The sequence below is a fragment of the Daktulosphaira vitifoliae genome, unplaced genomic scaffold (genome assembly GCF_025091365.1).
Source record: "Daktulosphaira vitifoliae isolate Bord-2020 unplaced genomic scaffold, ASM2509136v1 Scaffold_2, whole genome shotgun sequence".
Classification (NCBI taxonomy): domain Eukaryota; kingdom Metazoa; phylum Arthropoda; class Insecta; order Hemiptera; family Phylloxeridae; genus Daktulosphaira; species Daktulosphaira vitifoliae.
The window spans coordinates 46,461,108-46,477,248 of NW_026099573.1; the positions used below are offsets into that span (position 1 = coordinate 46,461,108).

General features: G+C 30.7%; 1 protein-coding gene across 1 annotated transcript; it reads left to right on the forward strand.

Moving 5' to 3' along the window:
• Positions 1–1,111: 1,111 nt before the first annotated feature.
• On the forward strand, positions 1,112–15,660 carry LOC126898325 (uncharacterized). The gene is made up of 4 exons (XM_050672265.1): positions 1,112–1,148; positions 1,450–2,383; positions 5,007–5,217; positions 15,298–15,660. Exons 1-4 carry the CDS (start codon positions 1,112–1,114, stop codon positions 15,658–15,660), a joined length of 1,545 nt encoding a protein of 514 aa, XP_050528222.1.
• Positions 15,661–16,141: the final 481 nt, after the last annotated feature.

Here is a 16,141-nt window from a genome sequence, read left to right on the forward strand (position 1 = left end):
AATACCATAGGATTCCGTTGAAACACTGAAATATCGTCTGCGTTTTTAAACGCCCACCCACGCGTAGCAAATTGTTTTCATCCAAAAATGGTCTAAGAAAATATAATTTACTTGCCTTTGAGATCTCCTTTCCTTTTTTCAATTGCATTATTTCGCTTAGAAATGATCGACCTTGAACCAACTTAACTAAACATATCCTCGCTGCGTTTCTTTCTATCGCACTTACAAAGCCATTTCGCTTAGAAGTATGAAATATATTTTTCATTTTGTAAAAATTATCTAATGCGTTATTTTTAAATCTTAAACAATAAGCGACAACACGCAATAATTTGTTGAACCAAATGTTACGACTGTGGACTGTATTTTAATTTTTACGAGAAAAATATTTCTTATGTCGCTTAACTATGAATTAATAAAACATTTCTATATGTGAATAGTGAGGAATTTATTAGGAGACTGGTTTTTCTCCGCTGAGTAAAACTGATCGTCCGCTTATCACAATAATAATAATAATAAAAAAAATCATAATAATACTCATACAATAGATCACGCCGCAACAATAGCTTTTAGTTCATTATTCCTAGAGCGTACATTAATAGTCCGTCAATATGGGAACATGTTTTTTACTTTTAATTTTTGATACAATTCGTTTTTAAGACACGAAATAACAAAGTAACTTCAAATACTTTTCTATTGACAAAACCGCAGTGAGCATTTAAGATGGCCGCCGTATAGTCAATGTGCGCGCACATTTAAATTCGTCATTCGTCCCATTAGGAAAGTTAATGCTTTACTAAAAGATTTTCAGGTATGTCCTGAAGTACGCAAACGTATAATATTTAGTGAAGTACTGACTGCGCAATTGCAAGAAAAGGCTGAAGCTTTTCCAAAGAACTCTAAAGAGAGAGAAGTCTTTCATAAATGTATTAGTGGAAATACTTTGCGGAAATACAAAATGCTTCATATGGCTAAGAAGTTTTTACCGGCTAGATCAAAGGATAGGAACTATACATAAATTTTAAAGTCTGATGTCAAAACTCATCAAATTAATTTGAGGCCAGAGGTTTGCCAAAAGGTTATTGATTTCTTCGGACGAGATGATGTAAGTCGAATGTGCTTGTCTAAGAGAGACTCTGTGAAACATAATGGTATAAAAAAACAAAGACCTGGTGTCAAAATTTGGTAAAGAAACTGAAATCTTTTTATCCAAAGTGACGCTATTAAGATCTAAGCCATTTTGGGTTGTAGCTCCAAAAGCAAGGTATAGAGGAACATACTTGTGTGTCAAACATGCAAATTTTGAACAGAAGTTCAATAAATTGAAATATGTAAAAGAGCTTAAACATGTGTCTATAGAAAATTTTATTGAACAATACACTTGTGATGTTAAGTCTCATGACTGCATGAATAGTTTGTGTGAAAAATGCAAAATTCCCATTTTTTAATTAGGAGATAATAGAGATTCTTTATTATATTTTATATGGAAGACTGTTCAAGAAGATAAAATTGTAAGAGATGAGAAAAAGACTTTTAAAATAACAAAAAAAGTACCGATATCGAGTTCAGTAAAAGAGTTGAAAATTACTTTGTTTGAAGTTATTCGGGCTATGAAAAAACACTTATACGGCATTTATAGTTACAACAAATTGAAAAAAGAGCTAAAAGACAATTTACGTGAAAGTGAAATAATGATACAAATAGATTTTTCAGAAAACTATACTATGAAGTACACAAATGAAATACAGTCAACACATTTTGCAAAGAAACCATTATCTATTCATACAAGAGTATATTATTCCCGAAACGGTAACGGTGATTTAAAATTAAAATCTTTTGCTACCGTAAGTGAAAATTTAGATCACCAAGCACATGCAGTATGGGCTCATATGAAACCAATATTAATAACAATTTTAGAAAACAAACATATTGACACACTTCATATTTACTCTGATGGTCCAACCTCACAGTATCGGAACCGTACAAATGTAACTCTTTGGATACAAACATTGATTAATCATTTTCAACAAGTAACCAAATCTAGTTGGACTTTTAGCGAGTCTGGGCATAGTAAGGGCCCTATGGATGGCATTGGAGGATACCTAAAAATAACAGCTGACCGTCACGTCTTGTTGGGTAATGACATCAGAAATGCATCAGAATTCGTTTATTTGTTCAAAGAATCTTCTATTGAAGTAACTGTTATCTCCGAAGAAGATGTGATAGAAGAAAGAAACAGAGTTCCAAATCCTTTGGATGCTATCCTAGGAATAATGGACATAACAAAAATATTTTGGCAAAAGGAATTAGAGGTTTCAATACAATTATATAGATACGAACAATTTCACAAAGAGCTAAAACTATCGAAGCTTTTAGCCTTTTTAATGTAAATTCAGTTGAATCTGTGAATGTTTTTACGCCTGCCATGGAATCTCCAGTAGACAAAGAGCCGTTAATAACAGACAATTTGTTGAATTTTAGAAAAAGAGTAAGCATTTATAAGTCTGTATATTACTCATTTTCTTCAGATGATGAATATTTGATGTCAATGTCTCTTCGAAATCAGAAGAAAAAAAACAGATTGGTGTTGAAGCAGGTACATCTTATGGGAAAGAAAATATACATCCGAATCTCATATCTTCTGGGACATTCATACTTGTCAAAGTTCCTACTGAAAAGTCGAATCTTTGCTTTAAATATGTTGCTACTTGCCAGACATGTATTGATGACGATGATGGCGAAATTCTGGTAACCTTTTTAAGATCTGTGCGTAATAGTACCAAAAAGTTTAAACTAGAACCAAAAGTTGTTTCCTATATTAAGTTTGAGGAAATAATCAATATTAACCCGACACCACTGATGAAAAAAGAAGAGAATAGGGAATATTATTATTTTGATAATGACATTGATGTTTTCAAAAATATCAAGTTTTATTATGTTTTTTAAATAATCTTGTCAGTTAATTTGTTGTTTTTTTACAGAATTTTTTATTGAGTTTCTGTCATTACTTATGTTTTCTTTAATAATTTGTAGAAATTTAGAGACTTTGGTTTTATAAAACTGTTAAGTTTTATTATGCTTTTGTTAGTTATTTAGTCGTTTGTTACAAATTTGTTTTACTAAGTTAAACATTTTTTTAAAAATTTATAGAAGTACAAAGAAGTAGATATTAATTTTAGGTCAAAAGAGTCAAATTGTAAGGACTGATTAAAATTTTAAGAAGATTGTTACTGTGATTATAGAAGTTGCACTAGACTGATTATGAATATATCAAAAGACTTGCTTATAAGACTGTATTAATATCAAGAGTATAAGTACAAATATACCAATACAAAAAAATAACTTTGTTAATAAAACATTTGTTTATAATTTAAATATTTCCTTCTTATATGTACCTTATAATATGTATGATGCCAATTTCATCATTCCGGGAACGCTGCATCATTTTCGGGAACATTAAAAATTTCAATGAAATAAGCATAATTAAAGCATTGTTTTAGAAAAAAGATAATTTATTTCATTAACCAATTTTCGTTCTATTCATGTAATGTTAATTTGATTGTAAAAGATTTGGATATTTCGAAATTTCTTAAAAAATATGCTCTATATTAGGTACTTGTTTTATTTTTCTCGTAGAAGACTATACATTTTATTTTCATTGTTATTTATTTAATATAGGTAAGCAATGTATCGAAGTTACTTTACAAAGCTTATATTATGTATATTTGTTAGTTTTTGTTATTTTTATCATACTTAGAAAACCGTTATCGTAATGATAGTTTTGTGCAAAATATCGACCTAAAAGTAAAATAACAAAAACAGTATAGAATTTTGAACGCTGCTCTTTTATTATTTATTCATATGCTATTTTTGTGATAATAAGAACAAAGAGAAATCATTATAGCTTTAAGTTTTTTTTACAAAAAAACGATCTTGGAATTTGCAATCTTGGTGATTTTGAGCCTTATAACTAATTAAATCTTAAAAATTTCTCTTTTCTGGGTCCGTCTATACTTTTAGTAAGTTAAAGCTGTAGGTTCGTTAATATGCAAATCTTTGATTAAGGTTGTTAAAAATAATAATTACCGCAATTAACTCAGTACTCACCTTAATTTCTTCTTAGTGTGCAACAAATTTAAATCCTTATTACGACTCCGCCAATGACGAAGTTAAGGTAGAATTAAATAAATAATACACTGAGAATTAAATGTTTTATGAATACTAAATAACAAAATACAAGCCGTAACAAAAATATCGTCGTATTTCTGAGAGGAAGTTCGTGTGTCGGAGTGATTTGCGACTCCCGCGGACACTCGACGTTTTGTAACTTGTCAGACGAGGATAGGTAGCAGTGACGCAGTCACTATCCAGCTGAAAAGCGATACGACTGTGTCAATGTAATAAAACTAAATTTTAATTTTAAATTTAACCGAACATTTACGAATAAATAAGTTAATTGCTTCATAAATGCAATAGGTGATACATCACCTATCATATATTATAAGATTTATGATCATTTCTTTATACAAAATAACCTACCATACCTTAGTTCTGAGTATATTATATTATTGAATAACACTGTTTCTACAAGAATAAAATAATAAACATAATTTTTTTATTTTAAAAATTTCGGAATGATCTTTCAAGTTTTAAAAAAAATGATTTCAATGTAAAGTAAAACTAAAAATACAAAAACTCACTGATTTATAACAATTATAATTTTTGGGACATTTGCCTTTTTTATGTCATCTGATAGTAATTTTTTCAACTATGGCACTGATAGTTTAACAAGATGTGATATTTGATTATTTGGCGTATTGTTGGACATAATCGGTCTAGTATTAACAGAGAATTCATATGGATAGACTCAAAGAATAAACAAAACATAGTAAAACCAATACCTTCTTCTTAGGTAAGGACGGCTAATCATGTTTAAATTATTTAAGTAAAAATTAAATAAATAAACTTTATCTTTTTGTTGTTTGTTAATTATCCAATTTTAACTTTAGAAAATCAATTAATAAAAAAGTGTCTTCTGATGATACTTCTAAAAAACCGAAAATCCGATATCAAAAATCCGAAAAAATTGAGTTTCATAAAGATCGAAATCAAAATACTCATTTACATTTTAAGACTGGTTTCACATATGACGGGCGTCTATTAGAGACAAATCTTCATGGCAAAGGAGTATTACATTCTAATACTGGATTACTCTACAGGGTAATTTTGTTAGCAATTTAAATACTTAAAATTAAGTCACATAATTTAAAAAAAAAAGCAATGAAGTGATTTTTTGAAATCAAAGAATTCAACTTATGGATAATAAAACTTTTTATATGATACCGCGCCTTGCTATAGGCAGGCGATTACTGCTATCTCTTCATTTTAATAGTCCAGCTATGACACGGATTTAAAGGTTGTTAATAATAAACTAAATGTAACACAATGATTTAAATAATAGTGGATTCAATTTATTACACCTTTAATAATATCCATAAAATTAAAATAATTAAAACACGGTTGACAATAATAAAGTCAATATATCTAAATTTCGACGACACGTGCGGCGGATGTAAATCACAGGTGAACTGGTTTACATAATCGCCGACGTGTCTCGCGGTGCTGCACCCCCTGTCCTATCTACCGATCGCCGGGTAATACAAACTAGTGTTATCGTCAACACTAATGTGTGCGACGGTGGACAGCTGATAATCACGACTGGATAACGCGTTGGTTCATTGTAAATGAATAGTGCGCTATTACGGGCCATGTCAGCTATTAATATGACAATAATTTGTCATCGTGTGTTTTTGGGCCCTTGAACAGAGCCAAGACCTCTGTCAATTGTAGAACATGCATTCTGTTTCGTCCTATCAAACATTTTGATTGAGTTTCAGATGTGTAACTCGTCTGTTTTTTGTTTTGACGACTGACCAACCTGTAGCGTTTATATATATATATATATATATAAAACCCCATGCTGCATGAATACTTTTTAAACAATCATCTTCTTCAAAGAGTAGATAATGTAAAAGATATGGGAGTTACATTTGATACGAAACTAACTTTTGATTCACACATAAATGAGGTAAAAATTAAGGCTTCATCTAATTTATATTTCATAAAAAGAAGTTGCCACGAATTCTTTTACGCTGAATCTCTTAATGCAGTTTATTTTTCATTAGTAAGATCTCACCTTGAATACGCTTCTCTTATTTGGTTTAATAATTTTTTTACTCAAATTCATGATTTAGATTCAATACAAAATAATTTTCTAAAATATTTATCATTTAAATATAAGGCCGATAGGATATTCCATTCTGGTTACGGTGGAGTTTTAGGGTTTTTTTTAAATTAATAATTTAGGTTAAAGAAGGAACAGTCACCAATGTATTTCTTTATCAATCTAAAATACTTGCTGCTCTCAATGATCACGTTCAAATAGATTCAATTTATACTGATTTTCAAAAGGCTTTTGATAAAGTTAAGATATATAGATATTATTTATAATAATAATAATAATATTTATTTAATAAACGCACTGTGGGCATAGAGTACAGAGATAATTAGTTAAAATACATGAATAAAGTAATTTGGCATACATAATAAAGATGAATAATAAAAAAAAGAAAAAAAAACAACAATAAGTATTTAAGATTGAAACTATAACTAAAGATTGTAACTATTTTTCATGCAATTTTTTAAATCTGAATGTGAATTCGGTAAAAAAAAAATCAAAATTATTAAGTTTATTACCTAGAGCTAACATTCGGTTTACCGGTGCAAATAGACAATAATTACGTTTGCAAGTAGGAGTGTAGAATGTAGATGTGGATCTTAACGTGATATTTGGAACATTTATATTAATTAAAGCAAGTATATCTGGACAATCAATTTTGAAGTTTAGTAAGTTATAGAGCCAATGTATGTCCTTAAATTGTCTCCTAAATTCCAAACTATCTATTTCATATTTTAAAGATAATGATTGCAATGTTAATTCAACATTATTTGTTTTATATGCCAGCATACGTAAAAATCGATTTTGGATTCGTTCTAATTTATTACTCTTTAGATACTCTTGATAAGGGTTCCAGATTATCGAACCATATTCTAAAATCGATCGTACTAGAGAGAAGTATAAAACACGTAGGCAAATTGGGTCATGAAACTCCCAGCAATTCCGTTTTAAAATTCCAAATACTCGTAAGGCTTTATTAGGGATTCTATTTATATGTTTGGTAAATGTAAGGTCATTAGAAAAAATTATACCCAATATTGAGGTTTTCATTATCTATATGATAATTAAATAAAAATATTTGCTTATTTCTAGAGAATGTAATTTGACTACATTTATCCGTGTTTAAGTTTAAACCATTATTTGCACGCCATAAACAGAATTGATTTAGGTCATATTGTAATTTATTACAATCATCTATTGAGGAAATTGACATATAAAGTGTAACGTGACAAAAGTATCTTGTTATTTTTTGTCTATTTGTATATATATATATATATTTTTGTTTTGAGTCGAATGCGGACTGCGACGGCGTTTGTCAGTAATATTATTATGATAAGGTATTGTGATTTGTTTATGCGCGTGCGAGATAGTCAGCTGTGTACTACTTCAACCGGTTAATGGACGGCATTTGTGTGTACATTCACCCCTCTCCTTTCCTATCTTGAACGTCATTTGCACTGCTCACCGCATACATTGTCGCCTTATTTAAATTGTTCTTAGTAATTTCCGGCACTGGGTATTAGGTTTTTTTTTGACCCCTACTCCAAAGGCTAGCCGTGTTGTCGCCAACAGACCGCCGGGTCAAACGTCGGACGGGTTGTCGGAAATTAGCCATCATCGGAACTGGTTGTCGCTAATTTTCGTCCGTAGCGTGAGTTTTTTTTTGTTTTTGTTGTGTGCGCTGCAACCATATATATATATTTTTTTTTTTTGTCGCGAGTGTCCGCTACTTTTTATAATGTAAATTTATTGTTTATTGGCGTCGGTTGAGCCTGCCTCATATTCTGTAGCCCTTAGGGGCTGGTAACGTATAAGTTTTGTATATAATGTTTTGAGCCAGTTATTTTTTAGTGCGCCGTGCCATAAGCACGTGTGGCGAATTTTTTTTATATAGTTTTTTTGTAGGTGTCCCTATATTTTTTTTATCTAGGTCCCTCAACATGGCAGGCGTGTTCCAATACCACCTGTCATGTTATATATGTTTTATTATAGGTTTTATATGATTTTTTATTGGGTGATGAATATATTATTGGTACAATGTGGTGACGTAGTGCATTTTATTCCGGGGTGTCCCAACGTCTTGCAAGCTAAGTCTAACTGCCAGAAACCAGTCGCTTACTTGGAACGTATACCTGTCGTGCTTAGCGGCAATGCTGCGATTAATAGCCGGCGGGTACCCGAAGACGTTCATCGTATTCTCTAATAATAATAAAAGTGTAGGTGTAACTATTTTTTTATTAATATCTGTTTTTTTTTTCTCTCTTTCTTTGTCCCCTTTAATTTGTAGACTCGGTTTTTTGCCTCGTGTTAACTTAATTTTTTTTGTTTTTTTTTTTTACTTAATAAAGTCCCCTTAATTCAACTTAACTATCATCTGTTTCTTCTTTTTTGCGTGTTCCATCTTCAATGGACTCGTGTATTTTTTTTTCTCCTTTCAAAAATCTACTCCCCTAGTTTATAAGGTACGGGCAACGGCCTTGTATAAGGTCATCCCTCATTAATATGGTTATGTGACAACTGTCACGAGGTTTTGGTGTACATCTACTATCAACGACTCAACGGACATCAACTTTAATATTTATTAATTATATATTTTTTTCTAATTGTTTTAATATAAAAAAGTTAATTTTTTTTAAANTAGTTAATTTTTTTAAAATCCTACTGTGGTCCGACAATACACTGTTTCGCCCAGTAGGTTGGCGACCCTCTTATTATAATTTTGTAAAACGCCATGAAAGTTACAAATTTTTCGTTGCGGCCAATTAGTTTGATTTTTTTTTTTATATATTTGTAACCTTTCAAAAGCTTTAAATCATCTGCAAATAAAGTGAATTTACAATGTCGAAATACAGTGTTTATATCGTTGATAAAAATTATAAATAATAAAAGTGAGAGATGACCACCTTGCGGCATTCCAGAGGTTACATTTATGTTTGGAGAAATCGAATTACCTATTTTTACTTTTTGGATTCAATCAGATAAGTAAGATTCATAAATAGTTAAGTTATAATAATAAGTTTCCTAAATAGGCTCACAAAAAATTTTAAAAATCTTAATACATTTAAACAATTATTTTTTTATTGAATTTAGTTCAATTGTGTGGTCACCGAGTTATTTTTCTTACAGTAATTCAATTGAGAATGTTCAGTTCAAATTCTTTAAGTTACTGAGTTATAAATTAAAGATATCTAATGACTTGCAGATATCCCAATTGGGATTTACGTCTTGTGAATTAAGGAGAAATATTCCAGATATTATGTTCTTATATGATTTGTTAAGTGGATTTATTGATTCCCCTGAACTGTTATCTATGATTGATTTTATAATACCAAATCGTAGTTTAAGAAAATTTAATTTGTTCTATGTTCCATTTTATAAAAACAATTATAGTTCCGCATCATTTTTTCCAAGGACTTTATCTTTAGCCAATCTTATTACCGAAAATTTAGATATTTTATATTTTTTCATGTCACGCGATTCTTTTAAGCAAAGTGTATACATAGCTCTTCATCAATTCTTTGTTTGATTTACATTTTTAATGATTTTATTAAATGGTATATCATTTAATATGCATAATATAATATTATAATTTGAATACTGTTACTATTAATTTTTGCTATTTGTTGTTATTAATTGTGTCATGTACATATTACAATATTTTTTTTTCTGTCTATTGTTATATTTGCACTGTAAGATGTATTTTTCTAAAGGATTTTAAATCCGTAAATAAATAAATACTTTAGTTTATAGAAGGAATAGTCAAAATTTAGTGTTTTTATATAAACTTATTAATGGTGACATTGATTGCTCATTCCTTCTTGAGCGTTTACAATTTAAAATACCTAAAATTAGCACCCGAATTAAAGATTTATTCTACACTGAATAAATAGTAACAATTAGTTTCGGCAATAAGCTTATAAGCATATAAACAATAAGCTTCAGATTACTATATAAATGATTTAACATAAAAGTAAATTCGGTATTGGATTTATTTTAAAATTTAAGAGATATAACCAAACCACTTAAGTCGCCTTTTACGACTATCAGAGGTATTGTGGTAAATGGGGTGTTCAAATTTGACCACGCGGATAAGTGTCTTCGTGAAGAGTCAAAATAATAACTATAATGTAACATTCATCGATGAATCACTGACCACCGAATAAGTAGTCAGATGCCTTTTTACTAAGAATGATGTCATTATCAATCAATGATAAAATTAACATATAATTTAAAGTACTAATAATTACTTTCTAAATATTAGTATAATACTTAGATACATTTTCTGATTGTTATATAATAAAAGTAATATAATTTAAATGAGTTTACGATAGTGGTATGTTTTTATATCAGTTGTAACTGATAACGTCGATATTGTTTATCTGTTGTTTTTGTAATATTTTTCTGACAGCTATCGGTTTGTTGTTTATATCTGGTTTTTGTTGTTGTTTACAGATTTCTTGACATTAATCTCTTCCTTTTCTACGACGGAAATTTTCTGTTATGTTAATTGTAGTTGTTTCACACATCAAGCTATTTTTATTACTGTGTGTTGTTTTTCATTTGTCTGGTGTATGATAGTTAACCAAATTTTACTAGTAGTCCATCCCTCTTCTCTGTTTTAATTTTCAGGACAAATTTCGATTTCTATTGCTTGTTTGTACATCCGATTGCCAAAATAAGCTTCTTTGTTCAGTATTTTCACTTTGTCATTTTGATGAATAATATGTCAAAAGATCATAAATTGTATAGAGTTAAATTCGTGAACTCTTAAATATTGAAAAAATGTCCATCGTTCCCAGTAAATAGGGTAAATCATACGAGAATTAAAATTATAAAAAAGGTCAATTTTGACATTTTTTCAACTTGTTTACTTCCATATGTTTTAAAATAGGATATAGAAACAATTTTATTTTAAAGACACATCAGATATTTACCTATCATTTGGTATATATATTTTTAAAAATTTGACACTATCTTCCCTCAAAGGGGATTCAAAAAATAACTAATCCACCAAAAATTTAATTACATATTCCTAAATTAATCCTTATGTAATATACTTCAATTTCAAAGAATAAAAACCCAACACTGGAGGGTCGCGGCACACTGGTTACAAGGCATAGTTGGGTCAAATATAATGATCTCTGACAGTAATTAAAATCACGATTATAAAAAACTGATGAAAATCTGATCAAAAGCTACATCTTCTATTTCCTTATTTATATCCTAATTACAAGTTTTATGATTTATAAGTGTAATATATATATACTAGATGACCAAGCTACGTTTCGTTATGGCTTGATTATTATACGATTAATATTATTTTCAATTATGTAACATACTTGTGCAAATATTTATAAAATGTATGAATCTGAGCTATCGGAGATTATCATTGAATATAATTTTTAATGGTTTGCAATGAAGAACGAACCAAAAAATTTTTTTGATTTTATATTTTATTTATCAGAAATTCAATTACAATAAATAATAATGAAGTAATATCAAAATTCTATATTTCTATAAATTAAAATGAATCAATGAGGAATCAAAGGTTGATTTTTACTCCAAACAATTATGTTACTATTATGTTTGATAATATTAAATTTAATAAGCGCTATTTGGTGCAGAATATTTATAGTTAATGTGTCCTTTGCTAATATGAATAAATTTGACGGTTTACCAACACTGGAGCATGGGAGAAACATGGATTTTCTAAATATAATCCGCAAATGGACATTCTCTGGCCTTTGAATAAAAATTGGGGTATATTAAGTATTGACCCGTCTTAAATAGTTTGAATATTTCATTAGTATCTTGGAGTTTTTGTTGAACATCGTACATTGGGACGCATTCCCGTAATGATTTTTTATGCATATATTTTGATATAATTTAAAATTTACTTAATTTATCAACAGTATTGTTTAATTTATAATCAAAACAAGTTAGTTGTAGTGTTTAATTAATTATATTTTTTCAATAAACTCAAGATTTGAGACTTTTAATTGCTACTAAAGCCAATTCTGCACCTTGGTGATTTTGAGCCATAAGCTTATTAATTTTTGGGGTTATGATATACATAAGCAATAGCCATAGCCTTATTATACGCAAATTTTCCTTATGTTCGTATCTTGATAAGCCAAAATTGAGGAATTATATAACACGATGTCACTCCAGCGGCGCAACCATATTAAAAAAAATAGAAGGATCACAGGGGAAAATCAAAAGATCCGGTGGTGAAAATTGAAAGGGGAAAATGAAAAAGAGTTTGTAAAGACGGTAAAAGAGAGTATAGTGTGGAATGTCAAGGGAGACATAAAGGATGTGTGGAATAGATTTGCTAGTTGTGTAAAGAATACTGTAAAAGAGATTGTTGGTGAGAGTAGGAGTATAATGCCAGGAAACAAGGAAACCTGGTGGTGGAATGAGGACGTTCCAAAATGCATAGAAAGAAAGAAAAAGCAATCCAAAGTATGGCAGATGAGCAAAAGGAGAGAAGACTGTATGGAGTAGAAAAGCTTGTGCAGAGAGTAAGGCGAAGTTTAAGAGATATGATGAGTTATATGATAGGCTAGGAACAAAGGAAGGCGAGAAAGAAATTTATAGACTTGCAAACATAAGAGAGAAAAAGTCTAAAGATTATCATTATATAAGATGTATAAAAAGTGTTGATAGTAAGGTACTCTCGAATGATGGATGATGATGTGAAAAAAGGAGGAAAGAGTATTTTGAAAAATTACTGAATTAGAAGTACCTAAAAGTGACATTAGAGGATATCTAGTAAAATGAGGGAGTGGTAGATTTAATTAGTAAGAAAGAGTAATGGGAGGCTGTGAGCATGGGACAAACATGGATTTTCTAAATATAAGCCACAAATGGACATTCTCTGCCCTTGAGATTTGTTAATGGGTCATTGCGAATGCTAATCGAACAGGGAATTGAAGCCTTTTGAATGATATTGTGGTATCTGACGGAATCATTGGGATACGTGGCAACAGAACAATTTCTCCTTTAAATCTTTCTGTCAAAATGGTTGATTCAATAACATTTCCGGTGATTCTTTTTATGACCAAACGTTTAATATTGCATAATCTGGATGGATTCAAGTTACGTAGTAGAATATTTAATTTTTAATCGAAGATTGTGTGATGGCATTTAATTAGTAAAAAAGAGGTATCGGAGGCTATGGTATCAATGAAAGAGATAAAGCAGTGGGATCAGATGAAATGCCAGTAGAAGTATGGAAAATATTAGTCGGTGTTGGCATAAGGTGGTTGAAGAAACTTTTAAATAAAATCTTATTGGAAAGGAAAATTCCAAATGAATGGAAGTTGTGGTATAAGTATTGTGTTCCTGATATTTAAAGGTAAAGGTGACATATAGGAGTATGGAAATTATAGTCATAAAGCTTATGAGTTATAGTATGAAAATGTTGGAAAACGTAATAGATAAGAGAATAAGAAATGAGACATCTGTATCTAAAAACCAGTTTGGATTTATGCCTGGTAAGTAAACAATGGAACTAGTATTTTGTGTGAGGCAACTAATAGAAAAGTTTAGGGAAAAGAAGAAAAAGCTGTCTATGGTTTTTATATATTTGGATAAAGCGTATGATAGAGTACCGAGAGAGGTTTAAAGTGGGCATTATTGAAAAAAGGAGACCCGAAAATGTATATTAATATAATAGAAGATATGTGTGATTGCACTTGTACCAGTGTAAAAAACGTAGGAAGAGTAACAGAAGGTTTTCGGGTAAGAGTTGGAATGCTCCAAGGTTGGGTTTACTAATGATACGACTTACGTCGCAAAAATGTGGTCGACACTGGTTTTGAGGGTATAGACCCATGGGCCATTTATTAAATGAGCGACAACAGATTATTTTAACAAAAATAAAACAAACCGAAAAGATTAACACAGTAATAATAATCTTCGCATAATATCGCGGCACTATCGCTGGCGTCGACGACGCGATGTCCGGCGTAATCCTTGGACGGCAAATGGTTAGCAGCGTTGTAGGCGACGGTGCGCGGGTGCGGTTCGGTTGGTCGACGTTGTCGCTTTCACAACGGGAGGAAGACTCTCGCACCATTTTCGGCGGGTCGTCGTCGGCCGTGCGGCATTTGCTGGACTTTGCACCGTAGCGTATAACACGCGGTGTTGGTCAGTCAAATATTCATAGTAGGGCGACGGCTGATAAAGGTGGCACGAGTCGCGGGGCATCGTGTATAACGAAGCGACGCGGGCCGTGTCACTAAGGTAATTCTACAAGACTCTAGTGAGACCAGCTATGATGTATGGTTCAGAGTGTTGGACGGTTGATAAGAAAGTAGAGCAGAGATGTAAATGCTTAGATGGATGAGTGGAGTGACTAGAGAAGACAGGTTAAGGAACGAGCATATTATAGGGAGTATAGGTGTAGCGTCAATCGTGGATAAGATGAGAGAAAATAGACTTAGATGGTTTGGTCATGTTATGAGGAGAGAAGAATCGCTGTAAGAACAGTTATAGAAATGAATGTTGAAGGAAGACCAAAAAAGAGATGGAGGGTTGCTATAGGATGTGATAAGACGACAGCTGATGTGAACGTAGATGATGTGGGAGATCGTGTCAAGTGGAAGTTTTGTATAAGGGTGGCCGACCCCAAGTAGTTGCGATTAAAACGAGGAAAAAGAATAAGAAGAATAAAGTATATTACATTATCTTTAATTTAAGATATATATATAAATGTGTCAGTTTCCGGAACACTATCAAAAGTAAACTTGAAAATTTTAATTTTTTGTGAAGAAGGTGTCATTTTGAGTATCTTCTATGTACAAATGGCAGTCAATGTTTAACAAAAAATAAGAGTTAATTTTTCTATTGGAATAATTTACCTAAATCGTAAAAATAACAATAACTACAGCTAGTGTTTGAATCCGAAGCGTTTCTTATTATAGTGATTTTAATTGCTGTCAGATACCATTATGTCATACCATTATTTGTCTCAATTATGTCACGTACACATTGTGCCACGATCCCAAAGTGCTACAATATTTTTTATCATGGAGTTGTTTTAACTTGAAAAATAGGGTAACTTTTTCAACAGTTTTCTCAAGGGAAATGGTATCATAAATTGGCCAAATGGTAGTTGGTATCAAGGTAATTTTGAATATGGTATGAGAAATGGATATGGAACATATGTGCCAGCTAAAAAGGAGGATCCACTTTATTCTGGAAATTGGATTAATGGGAAAAGACACGGCTTTGGACAAACAGATAGAAATAATGATTTCAATACTGTTGAAATGAAATATTATGGTTACTGGTCAAATAATAAAATGCATGGTTGGGGCTCAGCTCAATGGTCAAATGGTACCCAATATGGTGGACAGTGGAAAAATAGTAAACCTGATGGTGAAGGCACTGCTGTATGGTCTGATAATGATGTATGATTATGTTAACTACTTAACGACTTAATAACGAATACAATCTAATTAAAAAAATTTATTTTCAATAATAATTTTTCGCCAATGCCTCCAATAAGTCAAAAAACTGATTTTGAACATTTTTAATCATTTCAGATAGTCATTTTTTCCCAGGTAGTGCACATTGTTTGTCGAGAACGCTTGTTCTTAAATTGTTTACTTCAAACCTCATCATATTATGAAATTTATTATATGTTTCTTAAAATATTACTTAAAATTAATAATTCAAAGAGACCTTTGTTATCTGGGGGAAAATTAACTACTTAAGTTGATTCAATCTTATCAATATTAATTTTTTCAACTTGGGGAGACATTGGTAAAAATTAAAAATACTTCTCATTTTGTATTCAATTTAGATTAGATATATTTATAAATTGATAAAATCAGTGACTCTATCCCTCCGACCCCATCCTGTAAGCTGGGAAAGTATTAAATTGTACTATTTTCC